Source organism: Adelges cooleyi, unplaced genomic scaffold (genome assembly GCF_023614345.1).
Source record: "Adelges cooleyi isolate 19-005CV unplaced genomic scaffold, UGA_ACOO_1.1 ACOO_flye_CR_arks_rails_tigmint_CR_PRNA_9, whole genome shotgun sequence".
Classification (NCBI taxonomy): Eukaryota; Metazoa; Arthropoda; class Insecta; order Hemiptera; family Adelgidae; genus Adelges; species Adelges cooleyi.
In genome coordinates this window covers 10026112-10045697 of record NW_026096579.1, presented here as the reverse complement: position 1 = coordinate 10045697, position 19586 = coordinate 10026112, and the positions used below count along the sequence as shown (strand labels likewise).

General features: G+C 27.9%; 2 protein-coding genes across 2 annotated transcripts; both read left to right on the top strand.

Moving 5' to 3' along the window:
• Window positions 1-4337: 4337 nt before the first annotated feature.
• On the top strand, window positions 4338-7756 carry LOC126846387 (uncharacterized). The gene is made up of 6 exons (XM_050585745.1): window positions 4338-4580; window positions 5828-5916; window positions 6133-6274; window positions 6793-6932; window positions 7013-7097; window positions 7594-7756. Exons 1-6 carry the CDS (start codon window positions 4530-4532, stop codon window positions 7645-7647), a joined length of 561 nt encoding a protein of 186 aa, XP_050441702.1. The 5' UTR covers window positions 4338-4529; the 3' UTR covers window positions 7648-7756.
• A 988-nt stretch (window positions 7757-8744) lies between these two features.
• Window positions 8745-12555, top strand: LOC126846386 (glutathione peroxidase homolog BsaA-like). The gene is made up of 6 exons (XM_050585744.1): window positions 8745-8847; window positions 10031-10119; window positions 10439-10583; window positions 11166-11305; window positions 11386-11470; window positions 12433-12555. The coding sequence occupies exons 1-6, from the start codon at window positions 8797-8799 to the stop codon at window positions 12484-12486; spliced, it is 564 nt and encodes a 187-aa protein (XP_050441701.1). The 5' UTR covers window positions 8745-8796; the 3' UTR covers window positions 12487-12555.
• Window positions 12556-19586: the final 7031 nt, after the last annotated feature.

Genomic DNA, 19586 nt, shown 5'->3' with positions numbered 1-19586 from the left:
TCAATTTTTTTTTTGATATTGAAAATTATAAATTTATAATTAGTGTTGCTATGTGGTGTACGCCGTGTAAATGTTGCACAATATTATAAATTGATAATTTATGAATTAATTGATCAATGATTAGAGATCAATTAACATATTTTGGTATATCTGTGTGACTGTTAAAATGGATAATAGGATTTAAGTGGATTATGTTTCTGTTGTGTAATACAACCTTTTTAAAAGTTTAATTTGACCCTTAAAGAGGATGGTTTCTAGTTGTAAGGTGTGGTAATTTTGCAGTTAAGTTAAAATTATATGACCTCAAGTCCAACTACTTCGCACAAACGCAACAAAGTGGAGAAAATTAGAATAGTAAAATTTTAAGACAAAGAGGGTTATTAATTACAATCTACTTTTTTTGTATTATCGATTAATTCAATTATTTATCTTATTAACTATTACCTATTCACTTTTCATATTGTATAGCATAGGTCTTAAAGACTCAACACTGCCATCATGGAACGGTTTCTATTTCGAATAATATAACGCTATTTATATCTAAAAATAACAAGAAAATTTAGGATGATTTTTTGGATATTAATTGTGTGCACTATTTTTAAGATAAAAATGCTAGCACAGTAAGACGGGTGCATAGTAGGGACGCATCTTCAGAAACTATTATAATTTATAACTTGGTTTCAAATAAATGCTCCGACATGTACAGATGTAGACATTTTTAGTATTGGGTTAAATACGATTAGCGGTTAGGGTTATCGGCAGTCTATTCTATTAATAAATTATTATTGTTACACATTCATAGTAAATAATAATCAACAGTCTAAAAAAAATGTTTATTAGATACCTATTGACTGTGGATTCATTAACGCATGGCATCCTAGAGTAATTTCTACTGTCAAAGTGTTGTAATTTTCTCCATTTTTTTTTTATATTAAAAAAAAGTCAAACTTTAGATTTTTGAAAAATCGTTTACCCATGTTATAGTTTTACTTCAAAGGCACCTTCAGTATGTATCCCGTATCATAAATTATAACACGAACGATCTATTTGGCTGATTTTTTAGTGGGACATATCATTAAAAGTTATTTTTTCAATTATATAGAGAGGAGAGTTAAAATTATGATAATGCAACTTTATAGATTACTTGAAGAAAGTACTAAAATCTATATTTAGAGGGCCCTTCACCCTTAGTCATCTTTAGTGACTTCGGGATATAACCTAATAAATATAATATACGGGAGACTTAGTTAGGATGAAAAATACCACGATAAAGGCCTGAGAATACTTACTTTTCCGTGCATTCAATTTGGGTATCAGGTAAAATATTTTGTTGTTGATTTGCTTTCGTAGAAATGTAGTCCAGAATAACTAATACGACTTTCTTGTATGGGCCTAATAATATATTATGATACTAATACGTTAAGTCTTAAGTAAAACATATTAAGGGGATTGCATGCGGTTGGTTTTTAAGGAGTTTTGTATAGGTAATATTTAAGAAAAAAGGGGTTTTAATAAATTTCGATCGTGTCAATTAATTTACCGGTTCATTTGTAAAAGCTCGTGGTATTATTTTTAATTTAAACCATTTTGTCTATGAGTAAAAACCATTTTAGTATATATAATATACATTTTTTGTTTCATCGCACAGGCTGAACCAGTGATCCGATAAGTAATCTGAAAACAGATTTGAATTCGTCATGAAGTTTACTTGAGATCGGTCAGCGTACTTTTTTGACATCTCATTTCTACTATGTATAAAACACGTTTGAACATTATGTACAATTTCAGATTTTAAAACTGTGTTTTGACTGAAAAAAACCGACCGCATGCAATGCGTTTAACTTTCAAGGGGGGCGGCCCACCTTTGGTATGACAGATACGTGAGAGGCTTCGCCCTTTTATTTTTTGTTTATTCATTGGGAAACTGGAAACTATAAAATAATAGAGTATAGTTAGTGTATACTATAGTCTATAATATACAATATAATAATATGTGATATAAAATGCCCAGTGTCGCATTACGAAATATCGCATTAAATTTTTAATTGTTGTCAGTAGTTAAAAAGAATTAATACTCCATACTAATAATAATAAATGATTAATTTTACAATAGTCAATAACATAATATATTATAAAATTAAAACTAAAGTAGGTATCACCATTTTGGTGTTTGAACACGAAATTTATTTTATATAATTGTGTATTTAATTTGTTTCGGTTGATATTGTATAATTGGTAGTAATTCAGATAACACACTACTGAGAACAAAATAATTGTATTTTTGTGTGTTATGACACAGATAAAACTATACAAATATATTCTATAAAATAAATCGTTAATGTAACAACCGGTAAAAATATTTTACCCGTATTTCTGCATTTCACTATGTTAAAACTATTTCGATATCCAAGTACATAAAACAAACGTTGTCCATCTATACTATACTAAATATATTCTACTTGAATTACAAGGAAATGAGTCTCTATTTTTACGAAAACGATTTCTTGATGCAAATAATTTTGGACAGCAATGACACCCACGATAAAAGTGAAATAGAATAACATTTTTGTGACAATGAGGTCAATGACATATCCTACTTTTCATAATATTTCTTAGAAAAAAAAGTTATTAGTGTTTTGAAAAATGTTAAATAACATTTTCTAAGTTCTATCTAAAGAATGAACAAAAAAATGTTTGTATCAAATTTCTTGAAAGTACAGGTGTAACGTCTTCTCTTAATCATTTTTGATTTGTAGAAACGCTTTTAATTTATGTTCAGACTTCAGCGTACCACAAGGTCTGCCTGGCACCTAAAGAGCCTCGGATTCTGAATCTCTAAAAAAGCCACCAAAAATGTTTTTATTTATACATTTTATATATTTTTCACACAATTTTACAATGGTGTTTCTTTAGTAAATTCCACATATTGTGTTAAATTGTTTTCTTGTTTTATTTAATAAAACCCACCAGCTATGTTACCGAAAACGCGGAAAAAATAAGTACCACCTAAAAATCTGGAAAAATATCAATTGTTTCTAATGTAAAAAGATAGAAGTAGAAAGTTTTTGCAATTTTTAGGTTTTTTCAACGTTTGTGTTTAGCATAACAGTTCTTTATTGTTTTCCCAACATTTTTGATCAATGGTTCATGGTTGTATATTATTGTGTGAACATTTTTAAAATTTATATTAGGAACCTGGCTCTAACAGTAAAATAAGTAATTTTGTCTCAAAGAAGAACGTTGCATTTGACATGTTCGACAAAATAAATGTAAACATCGAAAATGCTCATCCTTTGTAGAAATATTAACAGTGAAACAACCAGGCACATTAACAAAGTAAGGCAAAGTAGTTAAGTGTCTAACATAAAACAGTTGAAATAAGCAATTTATAGTTTAAGAATTAAAATTGTATTTCTTTTATTAAACCATACCTAAACATCTTTATATCCTGCAAAAAAATATAGCCATATTTGTAAATTATAAAGTACATAATATTATGTTTGTTTAACGGCATCAAGTGGAATTTCACAAAATGTATTGTTGACAAAAATGACCAACCTGTAGAAAGACACGCTGCCAATATCAGTCCTCTGGTGATATATCTTAAAAATGTTAAAAACGCCTAATGCCGAAATATTATAATTTATAACTTATAAGTTAAATCCTGTATAGCTGTTATAGAGGTAAAGATGTATAAAATAATTACATAGATACATTTTTTAAAAATAATTGTAACTACTGATCCACGAAAGCTTTAACGCATTCATAATTGTAACTATTTTACAAGGCCTAGAAAAGACGTTGGAACAGTATTTTTAACACATTTCGCAGATGAAACACAACTTTAAGTATATTTATCTATACTAGACCATCACAGTCCACACCTCGGTGTATCAATACGGCAATGATCACATGTTGATCAGCTTTTAAACTATAATACATTCATTATTTATAATAAAACATTAAAAATGTGTTGTTTGTAATAAACTGTTAAGTTTTATGGTGTAATAATATATTTTTTTCTATTAGCATATAATGACGCTGAAACCTCTCGCTTGTTGCTAGTAAAACAAATCACTAGATGTACGTCATCAAATAATAAAAACAATGTACTACACTGTAAATTCATTATTGAAATTAAAATATTATGTTTGAAGGGCAAAGTTATTGTGTTAAATTATCTAGTTTATTTTATGGGAATAACATATGTAATTCTGGCTTTCGTGCAGTAAACCTGTTATTATGAATAACAAATAATTAATTATAAAAAATATATATGTAAATATTATAAATTTAATAACAATTTAATAAAACGTCTACTTATGGTGGTATTTAATTCATTCCGTTAAAAATTATCTACGTGTTACGGTACAACAGATTATTCTAATTAAACACTGTTTAACAGGGGAATAAGGTCGAGGTAAATAACTCACTTTTGACAGTAATGTACATTTGTTACTAGTATATAAAAAAATCAAATTCTATTAAAACGTTTATTATTGAGTGATTATTTGGCCGTTTTTATCAAAATGAACGTCTATAAAATGTCTTTACTCTTTTTCTTTGGATTTATAGCATCGGTGAGTATTATTAACTGCATAATCTAACTAATCAAGCATCATCACGTTAACAAAATACATTTTACATTTATTTAAACAACTTTGAAGTTAAAAATCTATAAATTAGGTGAAATGTTTTTTTTCATGTAGTTTGGTATGTAGTTTTCATATAGTGTGTAGAAACTATTCACACTTAGAAATGCCACAGTAGACTCACAATATAGAAGTGGATTTTTCTTTACATAAATCCTTAATAAAGTCATAATTTAACTTAGTTTTAAATCACATTACGTTAAATTAATTAATAATAATTATTATATCATATTAAAAATAATGTATTATGTTGTAAAAATTATATGTATGATTTACCAGCATGAAGCACTAACGCTACTTTAGTTAGGTAATTCAAAAAATATATTTTTATAATATAAATATCAAAAATCTCATCTTTTCGAATATAATTAAATTGTAACGGGTTATACACTATGTATGTATTTAAAATTATAATGATAATTTGATGAATAATGTTTGTTTCATTCTAAATTTGTTTTGTTAGACAGGCATTTGTTGAAAGACAGATTGTGTATGACTTATTTAAAAGTATAAAATTGTAAAAAAATAAATAAATATTAAAGAGTTATTTTTTTTAATTAAAAGAAAAAAAATGGTTTTTTAACTATGTTATTTAGTGTCGTCTGTAAACAGCAATCCTATGTTAAATCCCATTTAAACTTCAACTCTTTTGGGACACGGGTTAAAAGTAATATTTTTCAATTTTTTTTTCTATATAATATATATATGTATACAAAAAAAAAAATTGATCAAATTTAATACAATTTATAAATTATATTGACCACAGAAATAAATTACCGGTTTTTATTGAAGTATTGAACTTTATTCTTGTGAATATAAACACAGCCCTTTAGATTTGTGTACACAGTTGGTTGCTAGTAAATATTATAGATATTTTGTGCGTCATTACATTCATTAAAGCGAAATTAATTATACTGGTTTTCAATATTATGTTTCTGTGATCGGTTTGCACACTATACACGTTTAATAGTAAATAAGTCTGAAAATTAGGTATAAATAATTAATAATTAATAATTAGTTTACATGAAACTTTACCATTTTTATAATATAAATAGTAAAGATAATATTTATGTCTAAATTAAAATAATTTTTTTTTACAAATTATAAGCATAATAAAAAAAAAATTAAGTACAAACAGTTATTAATATTAATTGTTAAACAATTCATATTTTCAGGTAAACTGTCTATCGGACGGACCAAACTCTATTTATGATATTACAATAAACGATAATAATCACAATGCTGTTCCATTGTCCCAATATCGGTAAGTTATCTTTAACTCTTACGCATGAATAAATATATAAGTATGTTTTTATTTAACTGACTAACGGCCTCCTGCTATCTCCTCCTGTTTTTTTTTTACTACCCCTTTGTGACACAATTTGTATTTTTTGTTTTTAATAAGTTTAAATAATATATTATTGTAATTGTCACCATTCGTCCTGACGTAATAATAATTAAATCCTATTTTATATTACAGTGGTCGGGCGATGCTCATAATTAACTACGCTCGGCTTTGCGGCTTTAATAAACTATACTTGGATTCCTTAGAGAAGTTGGCCGATAATTTTAAGGACTGTAATTTCAGAGTGTTAATGATTCCAAGTAATAGTTTTCTCCAGGTATGAAAAAATGAATTTATCGAAAAAATTATGTGGTTAATAAGTTGACTGTTGTTGAAATTGTATAAAATTTAGTACTGCAACGTCCTATTAATCTATTTCTATGTTGGTTGAAGGGAAATTGAAAGTAAAACTAAAAAGCTGTCAAATACCGTATGAATGATATTGAATAAAACATGTGATGTGTAATGCAGTATTGTCTTAAGGAACTTAAGAATTGCTGTATTGAAGTAGCTCAGATTAGAATAATATAATGGATGTGTGTAGTTATTACGTTGTATAGAATTATGAATGAGTATACAAAAAAAAGTTTAGAAAATAGTTTAGAAAAAAAGGGTGATTATTTAGAGATGTTAAAATATGGAAAGATAAAACAAACGAGTAAAAAGGTTGAAGGATGAGAAAAAGGGATAGAATATGATAGAGCAGAGATCAACTAAAAACAAAATTGAATGGATGTAGGACAGAAAGCAGTTTTTATGATTGCAATTTTTATTAACTATTTTGCTGTTTCGCAGAACCCAAATTGGAATGAAGAGTACGGAAAGAATTTGACACAGAAGAATTTTGATGTTTTCGAAGAAGTCTCTGTAATTGGTAGTAATACCCACCCACTTTATGTATATCTAACAAATCAAATAAAAGGCCTTTTATTTAAGTGAGTAAAATATCTAAGAAAACACTATGCTATCTATTTTAGATACTAAATAAAAAATTATATTTGTTCTTATTGTTTAGGGGTATCAAATGGAATTTTACTAAATTTCTTGTTGATCCAAATGGAAAAGTTATCGAACGATATTCGCCATTTACTTCAACTGATGTAAGTGATATTAAATAATTATCTGTAGTGAAAAAAAGAAAAAAATCGCGTCGTATAATTATGCTGTAATCTCGCGCAGACTTACTAGATAGGGAGGAGGTCTATGAATAATAAGTAAAAGAAAAAAGTAAAGTAAAATTAAAAGGTAATAGAAAAATCTAGATTTTCTTAAGTTCAAAAATTTCGAAGTAAAAATAAAGTTAAAAATCTTAACTAAAATAATAAACAAGTAAAACGAATATAATTTCAAGCAGACCCAGTCAAATGATAATGGTTATATTATTATTCTTTTCCGTTAATAGTCGTGAATGTTCAATAGTAACTTTATCAACTGACCCAAATTTTTCTTTTTCGGGTTTGAATAATACAATTGTATTCTTTAGGCAAGTATATCTGTTGTGCATTAACATTTTTTCTCTCCAAAATGATAACTAATAGATTTAAAAAAAAAATGATATAATAACGGTATACAATTAATTTGTTTTTTTTTTAATAGGCAATAGGCAAACGACTAGAAGGCATCTTAAAGTGTAATGGCAATAAACCGTGATTAATATCAAATGAATGTTATCGTCAAATGTATTATGGGAAAAAAAAGAATATAATAACATGTAATTCATTTTTGTAAAATTAAAATAAATAATTATTACCGAAGTAAAGTTTTATTTTATTTTCCAACTATTTATTTCTACTTGTGATTCCTTCCTTTATTTTTTTACCTTCATTAAATGTCTATGCAAATGCAGAAAACAGGTTTATAGTTTTTACTTCTAATAGTATACATTACTATTCATCGTAATACACTATTATATAGAGATTTAGTGTTAGAGGTTACATAGCCTAAATGTAGTTCTAATGTTAAGTGACTAAATAAAATAGTAAAGAATATTATACTATATATGTATAGCGAGAGATGTGGAGAAAATATTCTGGCTGGCCAACCACATTTTTATTGGATTGGCTTAAATTCGATATATTATACTACAAAAATTAATCCTTCATATTTTAAATTGAAAAGCAAGTTGATTTCAAATTATTACTTAAGGCATTATTGTGTGCTAAATTTCGAATTTTAAAAATTGTTTACGCGGTTGTATATTGATTTAGAGAAGCGTTTATTTTATATAGATACGAATTTAATGTAAATATACAGCCAACAATGTAAATAGGGTTGGTTTATAAAAGTACAAATAATTCATACAAATAATGTAACTAGGTCAATGTTCAAGATGTTTTTGTTTTGGATATATTTGTTATGCATGGTGCATGACGTGCATTGGTGTGTGAATAATAGGTAACTGTTTGAACAAGCATACTAAACACATAACATCAAAATATGTTGTTTTTTTATTTTAAATAATAACACACCTTAAAACTTGTTTTGGATAAGTTTCTGCGAAAGAAAGTAAATACGCAATTATTTAGAAAAGTAACATCAATGATAAAACCATAGAATATTCAATATTGATTCGATGTATACCCGTTGAAATAAAATAAATAAAATGATTTAGTACAAAATACTACTCTAACTAAATATTTTGTTTAAATCGCGGAATAAGGTCGTGACATAAATCATTTTTGAAAGCATTGTACACTTTTTACTAGTATATAAAAAAGCAAATTCTAAGACTAGTACATAAAAAATCATTTCAGTTACACCGTTTATCAGTGAGTTATTATTTGACCGTTTTTTTCCAAAATGAACGTCTATAAAATGTCTTCACTCTTTTTCTTTGGATTCATGGCATCGGTGAGTATTATTAACTGCATAATCAACCTAATCCAGCAACAGCGCGTTAACAAAATATTATTATACATTTATTTAAACAAGTTCAAAATATATAAATTAGGTAAAATGTTTTGTCATCCTTATAATGTGTAGAGAATAGTTATTACTTAGAATGTGTGAATGAATTATTTAAAAGTTGGTTTATACACCAAAAAGATATATAAATACAAAAAAAAAATTGATCAAATTTAACACAATTTATAAATTATATTGGCCACAGAAATAAATTACCGGATTTTATTAAAGTATTGAGACTTAATTCACGTGGAAATAAATAAACACAGCCCTTTAGTTTTGTGTACACAGTTGGTTGCTAGTAAATATTATAGATATTTTGTACGTCATAACATTCATTAATGGCAAATTAATGTTTTATTAAATTATACTGGTACTCAATATTATGTTTCTGTGATCGGTTTGCACACCATACACATTTAATAAATACGTCAGAAAATTAGGTATACCTTTGTTGAATCTATTATACAAAAATAAATAATTATTATATTTACAATATTTAAAATATTTTTTTCCTCGTAACATTAAGCTTTTGTAATATGTTCTTCGATATATAATATGGATACACATTTATTGAGGACCAAATCTTTACACCAAACCGTCTCATGTCTTTATTCTATGAGCCCCTGATGATAGTTAAAACTAAGGACCCAAAAAATTAATAGGATTTGACTGTTATTTTGATACTAGTATATATATATATTATATTATATAGTATATAATATAATATAGGTAAAAAAGTAGAATAACTTTATTAATATATTGTATTTATATTTATTACTAATTATACTGCATGTCTTATTGTTATACAGTTCATAGTACATATTATACAATTTTAAAATACAATTTGTTTTGCTTAATCTATTTACTTAAATTCTACTCTTTACTACAGATAAAAATCTACACTATCTAAACTATAGATAAAAAAGTAGGATAACTTTATCAATGTATTTTATTTATGCTTATTATTATTTTACATGGAACTTCACCATTTTTATAATATTAATAGTAAAGATAATATTTATGTCTAAATTAAAATAATTTTTTTTTACAAATTATAAGCATAACGAAAACAAATTTGAGTACAAACAGTTATTAATATTAATTGTAAAACAATAAATATTTTCAGGTATACTGTCTAACTAACGTACCGAAGTCTATTTATGATATTGTAATAAACGATTATAAAGGCGAAGCTATTCAAATGTCCCAATATCGGCAAGTTATCTTTAACTCTTAAAGAATATATATGTATTGAATATAATATAATAGTATGTTTTTATCAAACTGACTAATGGTTTTCTGCTATGGCCTTTTGTTGATTTTTAACGACTACCACTTTGTGGCACAACTTGAATATTTTATTTAAGTTTTAAATATATTATTGTACTTTTTTCTACACTTCATCACTTAAAAGACTAAGTATTGTAGTAATCAACCTTCGTCCTAAATGTTTACTTAAACGTATAGTACTCCTACTATTTATCAATATCATGGATATGCATAATAATAATTAAAATCGATTAATATATTACAGAGATAATGTGATACTTATAGTCAACTACGGTAGGCCTTGCTGCCGGTGGACACGAGGCAGAGTGGATTTTTTAGAGATACTCGCCAATGATTACAAGAAATATCCTTTCACAGTGCTAATGGTTCCAAGCAATGTTTTGAACTGGGTATGAAAAAAATGAGATTTTTGAAAAAAATATATATTAATAAGTTAGTTGTTGTTAAAATTGTATTAAGTTAAGGACTGCAACGTACTATTAAGCTATTTCCATATTAGTTGGAGGGAAATTGAAAGTAAAACTAAAAAACCGACACGTGCAATAGGGATGATTTTGAATAATATATGTGATGTAACTACATTAAAGATATTTATTTAGCGGTATTGTCTTAAGGAACTTAAGAAATGCCGTTATTAAGTAGCTCAAATTAGATTGTTGTGTGCAGTAATTATGTTGTATATAATTAGAAATGATCAATATACGAGAAAAATTTTAGAAAATAATTGAAAATAGATTAGAAAAAAAGAGTGATTATTTAGAGATGTTAAAATATGGAAAGAAAAATAAAATGAGTAAAAAGGTTAAAGGGTGAGAAAATGGTATTGAATGATGGAGCAGAGATCAACCAAGGATAAAGCATGTTCCATGTTAAAATGTTTGGCCGGCTGTAACTCTTTGTATGGAATAGATGTATGCTAGAAAGTAGTTTTTATGATTATAATTTCTATTAACTATTTTGCTATTTCGCAGCTCCAAAATTGGCAACCCAAAGAGGCAGAGGCTTTGGCCGGGAGGGGTTTTCGTGTTACCGAAGAAGTTCGTGTAAAAGGTTCTGAAAAACACGTACTTTATACGTTTCTAACAGAGGCTCTTAGTGGTACCTTCGGGAAGTGAGTAAAATATCTAAGCCAACACTACGCTATCTTTTTAAGATACTAAATAAAAAATAATATCTGTTATTATTGCTTAGGAGTATCAAGTATAATTATACTATGTTTCTTGTCGATAAAAAAGGAAATGTTGTCGAACGATATTCGATGAAATCTAATCATCCTGTAAGTCATATTAAATAATTATCTGTAATAAAAAAAAGAAGAATAATCGCATCGTATAACTATGTTGAAATCTCGTGCAGACTTGCTAGATAGAGAAGAGGTCTATATATAAGTAAAAATAAAGGAAAGTAAAAGATAATAGGCAACAAATCTAGATTTTCTTAGAAGAACAAATATAATTTCAACAGACAAAGTCAGATGATTGTTGTTATATTATTCATAGCGTCGTTAGTTGTGAACGTTAAGAGGGCGTCGCACCGGTGATTTTCAGTGGTAAAAACATGTTTAAGCAGACTGAAAGTAACTTGTTTAGTTTTGGTTTTAGAGTAAAAGCACCCATTATAAAATTTAAAGAAAACAATATACCGGAGGGCAAGACGGTGCGTTTAAAAAAAAAAATCATATTTTGAAAAGTTACAATCATTTAAAAATGTTAAAATAGTCGTTATTTCTAAACTATGTATTGAGCATTATACTTGGAATAATCAAAAAAACGCACCGGCTTGCCCTCCGGAATGTTGTTCTCTTTTAATTTTATAATGGGTGCTTTTACTCTAAAACCAAAATTAAGCGAGTTATTTTCAGTCTGCTTAAACATATAGAGATGAAAAAACATTTTTAAATCGCTTTCAAGGATGCTGTGATAGTCCAAAAAATAAATCAACTACCAAAATAGAGTCCTAGTTATTGAAATAATAATTACACATCACAGTTTAACCTTTAAATTAAGATTTTGTAAAAAATTGCCTATACTTTACTCCTTAAAAATGAGCTGTGCGACGCCCTCTTAAATAGTAATTTTATCAACAGACCATAACTTTTCTTTTTTGATTTTGAATAATATTGTATTCTTTAGGCGAGATATAGTTGTAGATTAACATTTTTTTTTTTCCAAAAATGATCCATGTTTGTAAAAAAAACAAATGTATGTAATAACTGTACAATTATTTTGTTTTTTGAAGGCAATAACCGATAGAATAGATCGTCTCGTAAAGAGTAATGACAATAAAACGTAATCAATATCAAATCAATTTCATAGTCAATGGTATTATGGGATAAAATAAGTAATGGTAATATGTAGCAGAAAACATTTATAACAATATTGTAAACGTTTAAATGCATTGTATATTACCTTAATAAAACATAAAAGTAATTATCTTTGTTTTTTTTTGTTACATATGTCAAATATAACCCTTTTTAGAACTTAAGGAAAAATACAAAGTTTTTAGCCGAATGTATCCTTAAGTGTAACCCTCCATATAAGCAATCATAACTTTAAAATAAAAAGCACCCAGTCATAAAATATTATGTTCCTTTGTATAACACCTATTTTAAAACATCTCTATGATTACCCCAAAACTGACAAAAAGCGACGTATCATATTCTGCCATCTTACCATAGAAATCAACTAATGATACTGAACAATAAAAACCACTTCCAAATCATTTGAATATAACTTCCTTATAACTTAATAATATAACTTCCGAGAGTTATCAACCTTTGTAAAAATGTACGCTCATCTGGTTCATTCCGTGGGCGTGGTACGTCAGCCATATACGATGTTTTTTTTAGATTTACAAAGATACTTATAAACATTTAACACGTTCCTTTAGTTACTTAATTTTTTTAAAAATCATATGCGCAAACGAATTTTTCCATATACATTATATACATATATATCGGTATCGGATTGGAACTCAATACTTCAAAATGCCATGTCATGACATTATCTCGATGTCGTAGATCTGTTGATTTTATATATTCTGTCAATGGCAAAAGTTTGCAAACCTCTCGTGATAGCGTGGTAGATTTGGGTATCACGTTCGATCGTCGCCTGTGCTTTCATTCACATATTGAAAAATTTACATGTAAGGCTCTTAAAATGCTTGGGTTTATTAAAAAAATTTCTTCTCATTTTAAACATACCGCCTCCCTTAAGGCTCTTTATTGCTCATTTGTGCTTTCTCACTTGGAATATGGTGTGGTAGTATGGAGTCCCAATACGATCAGTGATCAGTACAAAGTTGAGCGTGTGCAGCGTAAGTTCTTAAAATATGCAGCTTTTGTCCTACGGACTGATCATCCGCCGCATGACTACTCGCTGGTGCTTCAAAAGCTCAATCTGTTGACGCTAGCCGATAGAAGGAAGCAAACAGATTTGATTTTTCTGAGTAAGCTAATAAATGGAAGTCTTGGTTCTCCTGAATTGCTGCAGACTGTTCATTTTCGAATCTCTGTTTTTAATTCCCGCACAGTATATCCCTTCTCTATTCCTTTTTGTTCAACCAGTTTTTATGTCGAATCGTCCTCTTTTTCGAATGATGAAATTGGCCAATGAGGACCCATCTTTTTTAATTTTGATTTCATCTTTCTTATATATATTTATATTTATCTATAATAATTATTGTGTATTATTTCAATTATTTCCATGTTTATGACATTTTTTATTAATGTTAGTCTATTATTATGTATTTTAATTTAGGAAATTGTTTAAGTTTTTGGAATTGGGCCAGTCCCGTCTATATATATATATATATATATATAAATAAATAAATAAATATATATTTCGTTATAGAGATTCATAACGTCATGCATAACAACTCAAAACAATTTGTTAGTAAATAATTATACATTGTATTTTTAAAATTGTTACCTAAAATAATTTTTGTGTTATTACTGTTTTTGTGTTACTTATTTACAATGGGAATTGTCGAAGAACTGTCCGATTTATCAGTAGGCAAATAAAAACAAAAATCTGTTATAATCCTGTTCACCTGTCGGCATCTAGCTGTTGTTTGTACTTGAGCAACTCCTTGGAAACGGGCGTAGCATTGGGTTTCAGGTGATTCTTGAGAATTTGCCAATGAGCCGCTTCCAAGGCTCAGTTATCGGACCAAGACATATTGCTGGTACTTGTACTTTCTCGACGTCTTGTACTTACTTATTAAATATCTTGCACTGAGTTGTTCACGATAATAATAAATTGTACAATTACACAGTGTGGTGTTTGATGGACCGTTGTCAATCGGTAAGCGTTTTTGAACACACCACCTGCTGTCGGTGCCGGTTGCCGGGTAACATTCAAGGTCTTCAAAACAATATATCCGTCTACCCTCTATATATAAGGTATATAGAGGGTACCTATAACCTAACCCATTGAATAACACAGCTCTTGTAATATGTATTCTATTCGGTGTGTTACAATGACTATATTGTTTGTAATGTTATTATTGTGTATAGATAATAGTACGCCATGAAAGTGGGTAACGTGCAAGAAGACTAGATATAACATATAATATTTTACACAAACACAATAATAGTACGTCTATTAAAACGAGTTAAGAATATAGGTCAGATTGTATTATTATTATTATTATTTTTTTTTTTAACAAAGACCCGAATAATTAATGTTCTTCTTATAGTAGGTAATGGCTATATCCCGGAAACATCAAGGGTGAATAATATTACTGTAATACTTTCTAAATAAATTTACAGTATATAATTTTGGCAAAGCTGGACAAGCTTAAGGTTTATATGGCAGTCGGTTTATAATTATTATTGTTTTTACTTAAAAACATGTATTACGGAAAAAACAATGATATTTCGTTAAAGTATTTGGATTTTGTTTTATACAATTATTGTTTTTTTAGAAAAATTTCTCTTTTTAAATTAATTATTATTTTTTTGTTTAATTAAAAATATTTTTTCAGTCCTCGTGGATTTACTATATTTATAAATTCAATTTATGAAGTATGTGCCGTAATTCAAGTTTGATTCTGATGGATATCGTGTATAAAATGTAACTAAACAAAAAGTGTATAAATGTAATATTATTACTTTCGATGCATATCCTTGAAGCTGTATTAAATTGTTAGTTTTTTTATATATTTTTTTTCATTTTTCGAAAAAGCATAAAATAAACAATAATATAAAAAAAATCAATAAATTTACAAATTTTTCACTACAGTTATTTATTTTTAACATTTTTGAAAGTCGTATATTTTTCAGGACACAAGTAGGTATAATATACCTAAATAATTATAACATAAAAATAATTATTACCTTATAGTTTAACTTTTTTCATAATTATTTCTTGTCGTTTAAAACCGTTTGTATAATGATTATGATTCTCGTCGACTTATTCGATGTTTTTTTTGATAGACTTGATAAAAAAAAATTCAATTATCAAGACTATTTTTTTCATTGGTTTGGCAACGCCGAATTGTATTTTTATGATCTATGGCAACGACCGAGTCAGCGTTTTTCTGTAGTCACTAGTCTGTAATAACATCGGTCATTCTGTTTCTTGTTTTATAATTTCTCGATTTGTGTCAACTTCCTTTTTTCGGAATTCATTAAATAAGAACATTTATTTCAATAATTACAATAGCATATTAATTGAATATTCTCACACACAATTTAATAAACCGGAAGAAATAAACTATTTTGATTTTTGAGTCATTAAACGTTCGATTCGTCGGAGCAGCACCTTTATGTTGACGCAACTTGCAAGTATTACCTACCTATAATTTGCACTACAATTGTAATTAAAATCAATATTATGTCATAAATTATTTTCGACAATTATGATAATAATTATTATTACACCTTGGTATAATTTCATTTTTATTTTTACTCGTACTTAGAAATATTTAGATTCGAAAAGAACATTGTCAGTGGCGTACTTTTTTTTTGGCTTATGCTAGTATTGTACCTAATATGTATGTTATACCTTATTTGGCTTTTAACGCGTATCACGGTAGGCTGACAGAGTTACCTACTTAAATAAAACTTAAGTAAATGTGTCACAAGTCAAGACCAAATATTATGTTTTCATATAGCTATTGCCTACAGTTTTTACAGGTCTCAGTTATCTGGTAATCAATATAATATTATTTATTAATATTTTTTTTACTGTAATGGCGTATTTGTTTTAAATCGATTCACGAGACAATAAAATATGTAGTTTTTCATTTTTATTTGACTTGAATACAATAGGTATATGTGATCGGGTTTATGATGTCGCGCCGTCTTAAAAATACCAAAAATTATATATATATTTATTGATTAAATATGTCTTAAAAAGTCAACATGTAGTCGTATTGGTAAACCTTATAGTTTAATAATATAATTTTTAAGAAGGCGGGCAGTACTTGGACTAGGATATTATATTGAAAAATGTCCGTCCAGTACGCGGTATCTGTTTGTCAATACTTTGGCCTATTCTTTGGTTAAGTACGTTGCAAGACGTGAAACCTATTAGGAAGCACACAAATCATTGCGTGGGCTCTACTTGTGTAAGAATACTTAGAAAGACAAACCACCGGTAAGCACACTACGTAAATTTGACTGTAAGTACAATAAATTGTCTATAATGATAGTAATTATGATCAAAAACAAAGTGCGAAAACACTATAGTTTATAATTTGCTTGAAATCGACGCATACCTACATTGTAATTAAACGTCCCAAAGTTTGTACTTGACAAATAAATTTTATTTAAAAATTTATATAAAAAAAAAATATGTGTAATGATTTTGTAAATTAATATACATACATATTATGTAAAACACGAACATGATGTTCATAATGTATTTAACAAGTGATTATACATTTAGTTATTTGTATTATTAATTATTTACATAAAAAATACGGTAATACCAATTATTATAGCTATTGATTATAAATATTATATAATATAGATAGCCCATTGGCATGTATTTTTTGCTGCGCGTAAATTGTTGGCGACTGCAGTGTTAAGCCGGGAAACACTTAATATATCAACTTATTATATATTAATATGTCAACAGGTTTACAGGTTATACAGATTAGAATGGCTAACAGGATTATACAGGTTTTCAACAAATATAAAAATATCAACAAAACAATTATTTATAAGTACAGGTTCAAGATTATATTGAAAATAGTCATAAAAGTAGTACACAGCAATTTACAATACAATATTAATAATCATAATATATAATACAAATATAAATCAAGAGAAAATGATACACACAAAAATACATTTTAAACATTGAAGAAATTTTACACAACAAATAAGCACATAGAAATATAAGTTATAAACATTGAAAAAAGTGATACACAACAAAATATAATCACATATTATACTGTATTCAGAATAAGTACAGGCTTCAGCGGCCGCGACTAGTGCGCATGGCCGCCAAAGCCCGTTCTTATTCCGAACAAAGTATAGCAATATAAATCAAGAAAAATTTTACTCACAAAAAATAAACGCATGAATTTTCATTCACGGTTTTATTTTTTGAAAATAGTAGCAATATAATTAATGTCATGAAACCACTGCCAACTTCAAAACTTTACCCATTCCAGCCGCCAAGTCTGGGCGAAAACGGATCAAGTACACAAAAAGACTGTGGAAGAAAATTACTAAATAAGAATTTTACTAAAATAAAAAAACCAATTGGTCCGGGGGGGCTAATGCCCCTTTAGCCCACCCCTAAGTCCGCCTATGCTTAAGGCATGTAAATATACGGCACGCCTACTCATAGTAGTATTTTTACTTGGCCATACTTACATTTTATTCCTCAGAGCCGAAAAACCAGCCAAGGCCTTCGTAAATTGCTGCAAAGAAGCCGCTCATGATAGCGGCCTTTGTCCCGACGCCGTCTTCCACGCCTAATACGCCACCTGCTATAGAAGCACCTATGATAAAATTTCAGGCGTCGTCTTTTTTTCTAATTTTCATTAATGTATGTTCTGCCAGCATAGCCAGACATGAATATTTTGCCACGAATTTACCCAATCTGGCAGTCCAACAAATATCGTCCTAGAAATTAAATTACAATTAAAAAAGTGTGACTGTATATTAATGTTACAGTACAATGCGGTGAGTGGATCTCACCCACGACTGTCCGCCTTCTAAGACTAAATTAAGGGACCCTAGCCGGGACAGGAAACTACCCTGTATCTGCCCTAAAATATCCCTAGAGACTCTTTGTAAATTTATATAACCGCCTAACAGAGCAAAAGGGCCGGTCGTACCTTTAAGTAAATAAACTGAACTCTCAAGTAGCAACGTACAATATTATTTATTTTAAAAGGCTTAACGCCGGTTAAGAATTAGTTATTGATTAAAATATTAAAATGACTGAAACAATATGTATAAATATATATATAAAGGTTTACACCTGTTACATTCTTATACATATTATTTATACTACTTTTTCGAAAACAAAACATGCTTACAAACATTATACAACAATAACATTCACTCTATAGAATTACTTTACATTAAAATTTATATGCTTTTGAGTAATTATAACGTGTATAAAAAAATTTTGTAATCACATACAAGTCGATATATTAAACACGGCTAATAAGTGACACACCAAATGTAATACATCGAGGAAGGGATTTAATGAATTTTGGACATAAGTGACTTTGCTCTTATGAGTAAACTAAAGATATTGACTCGACGCTGCCAGGTTTTATTTAAATAAAAGTAATAATAAAAAAAAAAATACACCGATACAAGGTATTCCTTAAATACAATAAACGATTGGCGCAAAGTTATTAAATGTTGAATATCAATAAAAAGAACATAATACAAATTAATGGTATTATTTAAAATATAGTACAAATATATTTTGTTACTTTACTCTGAGAAACTAACTGTATTTAAAAAAAAATATCATATATAAATTAAATATATATATGATACTTATAAAAAAATTAGGTTTTAATATACGGTTTCATTTGAACGAAATATATAAATATATTTCTTTTTTTTATTAATTTCATAACGAACATACACTGAAGTGACAATGGTTCGATTTTTTTTTTAAATTAAGGGTATCATATTTGTAATATAAAATATTATTATAACTATATATTTAGATAGAGAGATGTTATTTATTCTCTCCGAAGTTGTATAGAGTATATCCTTGTTTTTTTTTCTGTCTGCGATTTTGCGAAGTATGTAATAAGTATAGGTGTCATCGATGCGGCGTTAGTTGCGCTTATGACATTCACGACTCATATGTCCAATTTCACTACAATTGTAACAGCTTTGTTTGTTACCTTCGGGGCAGTCACGAGCCTATGGCCAAAACCATTACAGTTACGGCACAACGCAG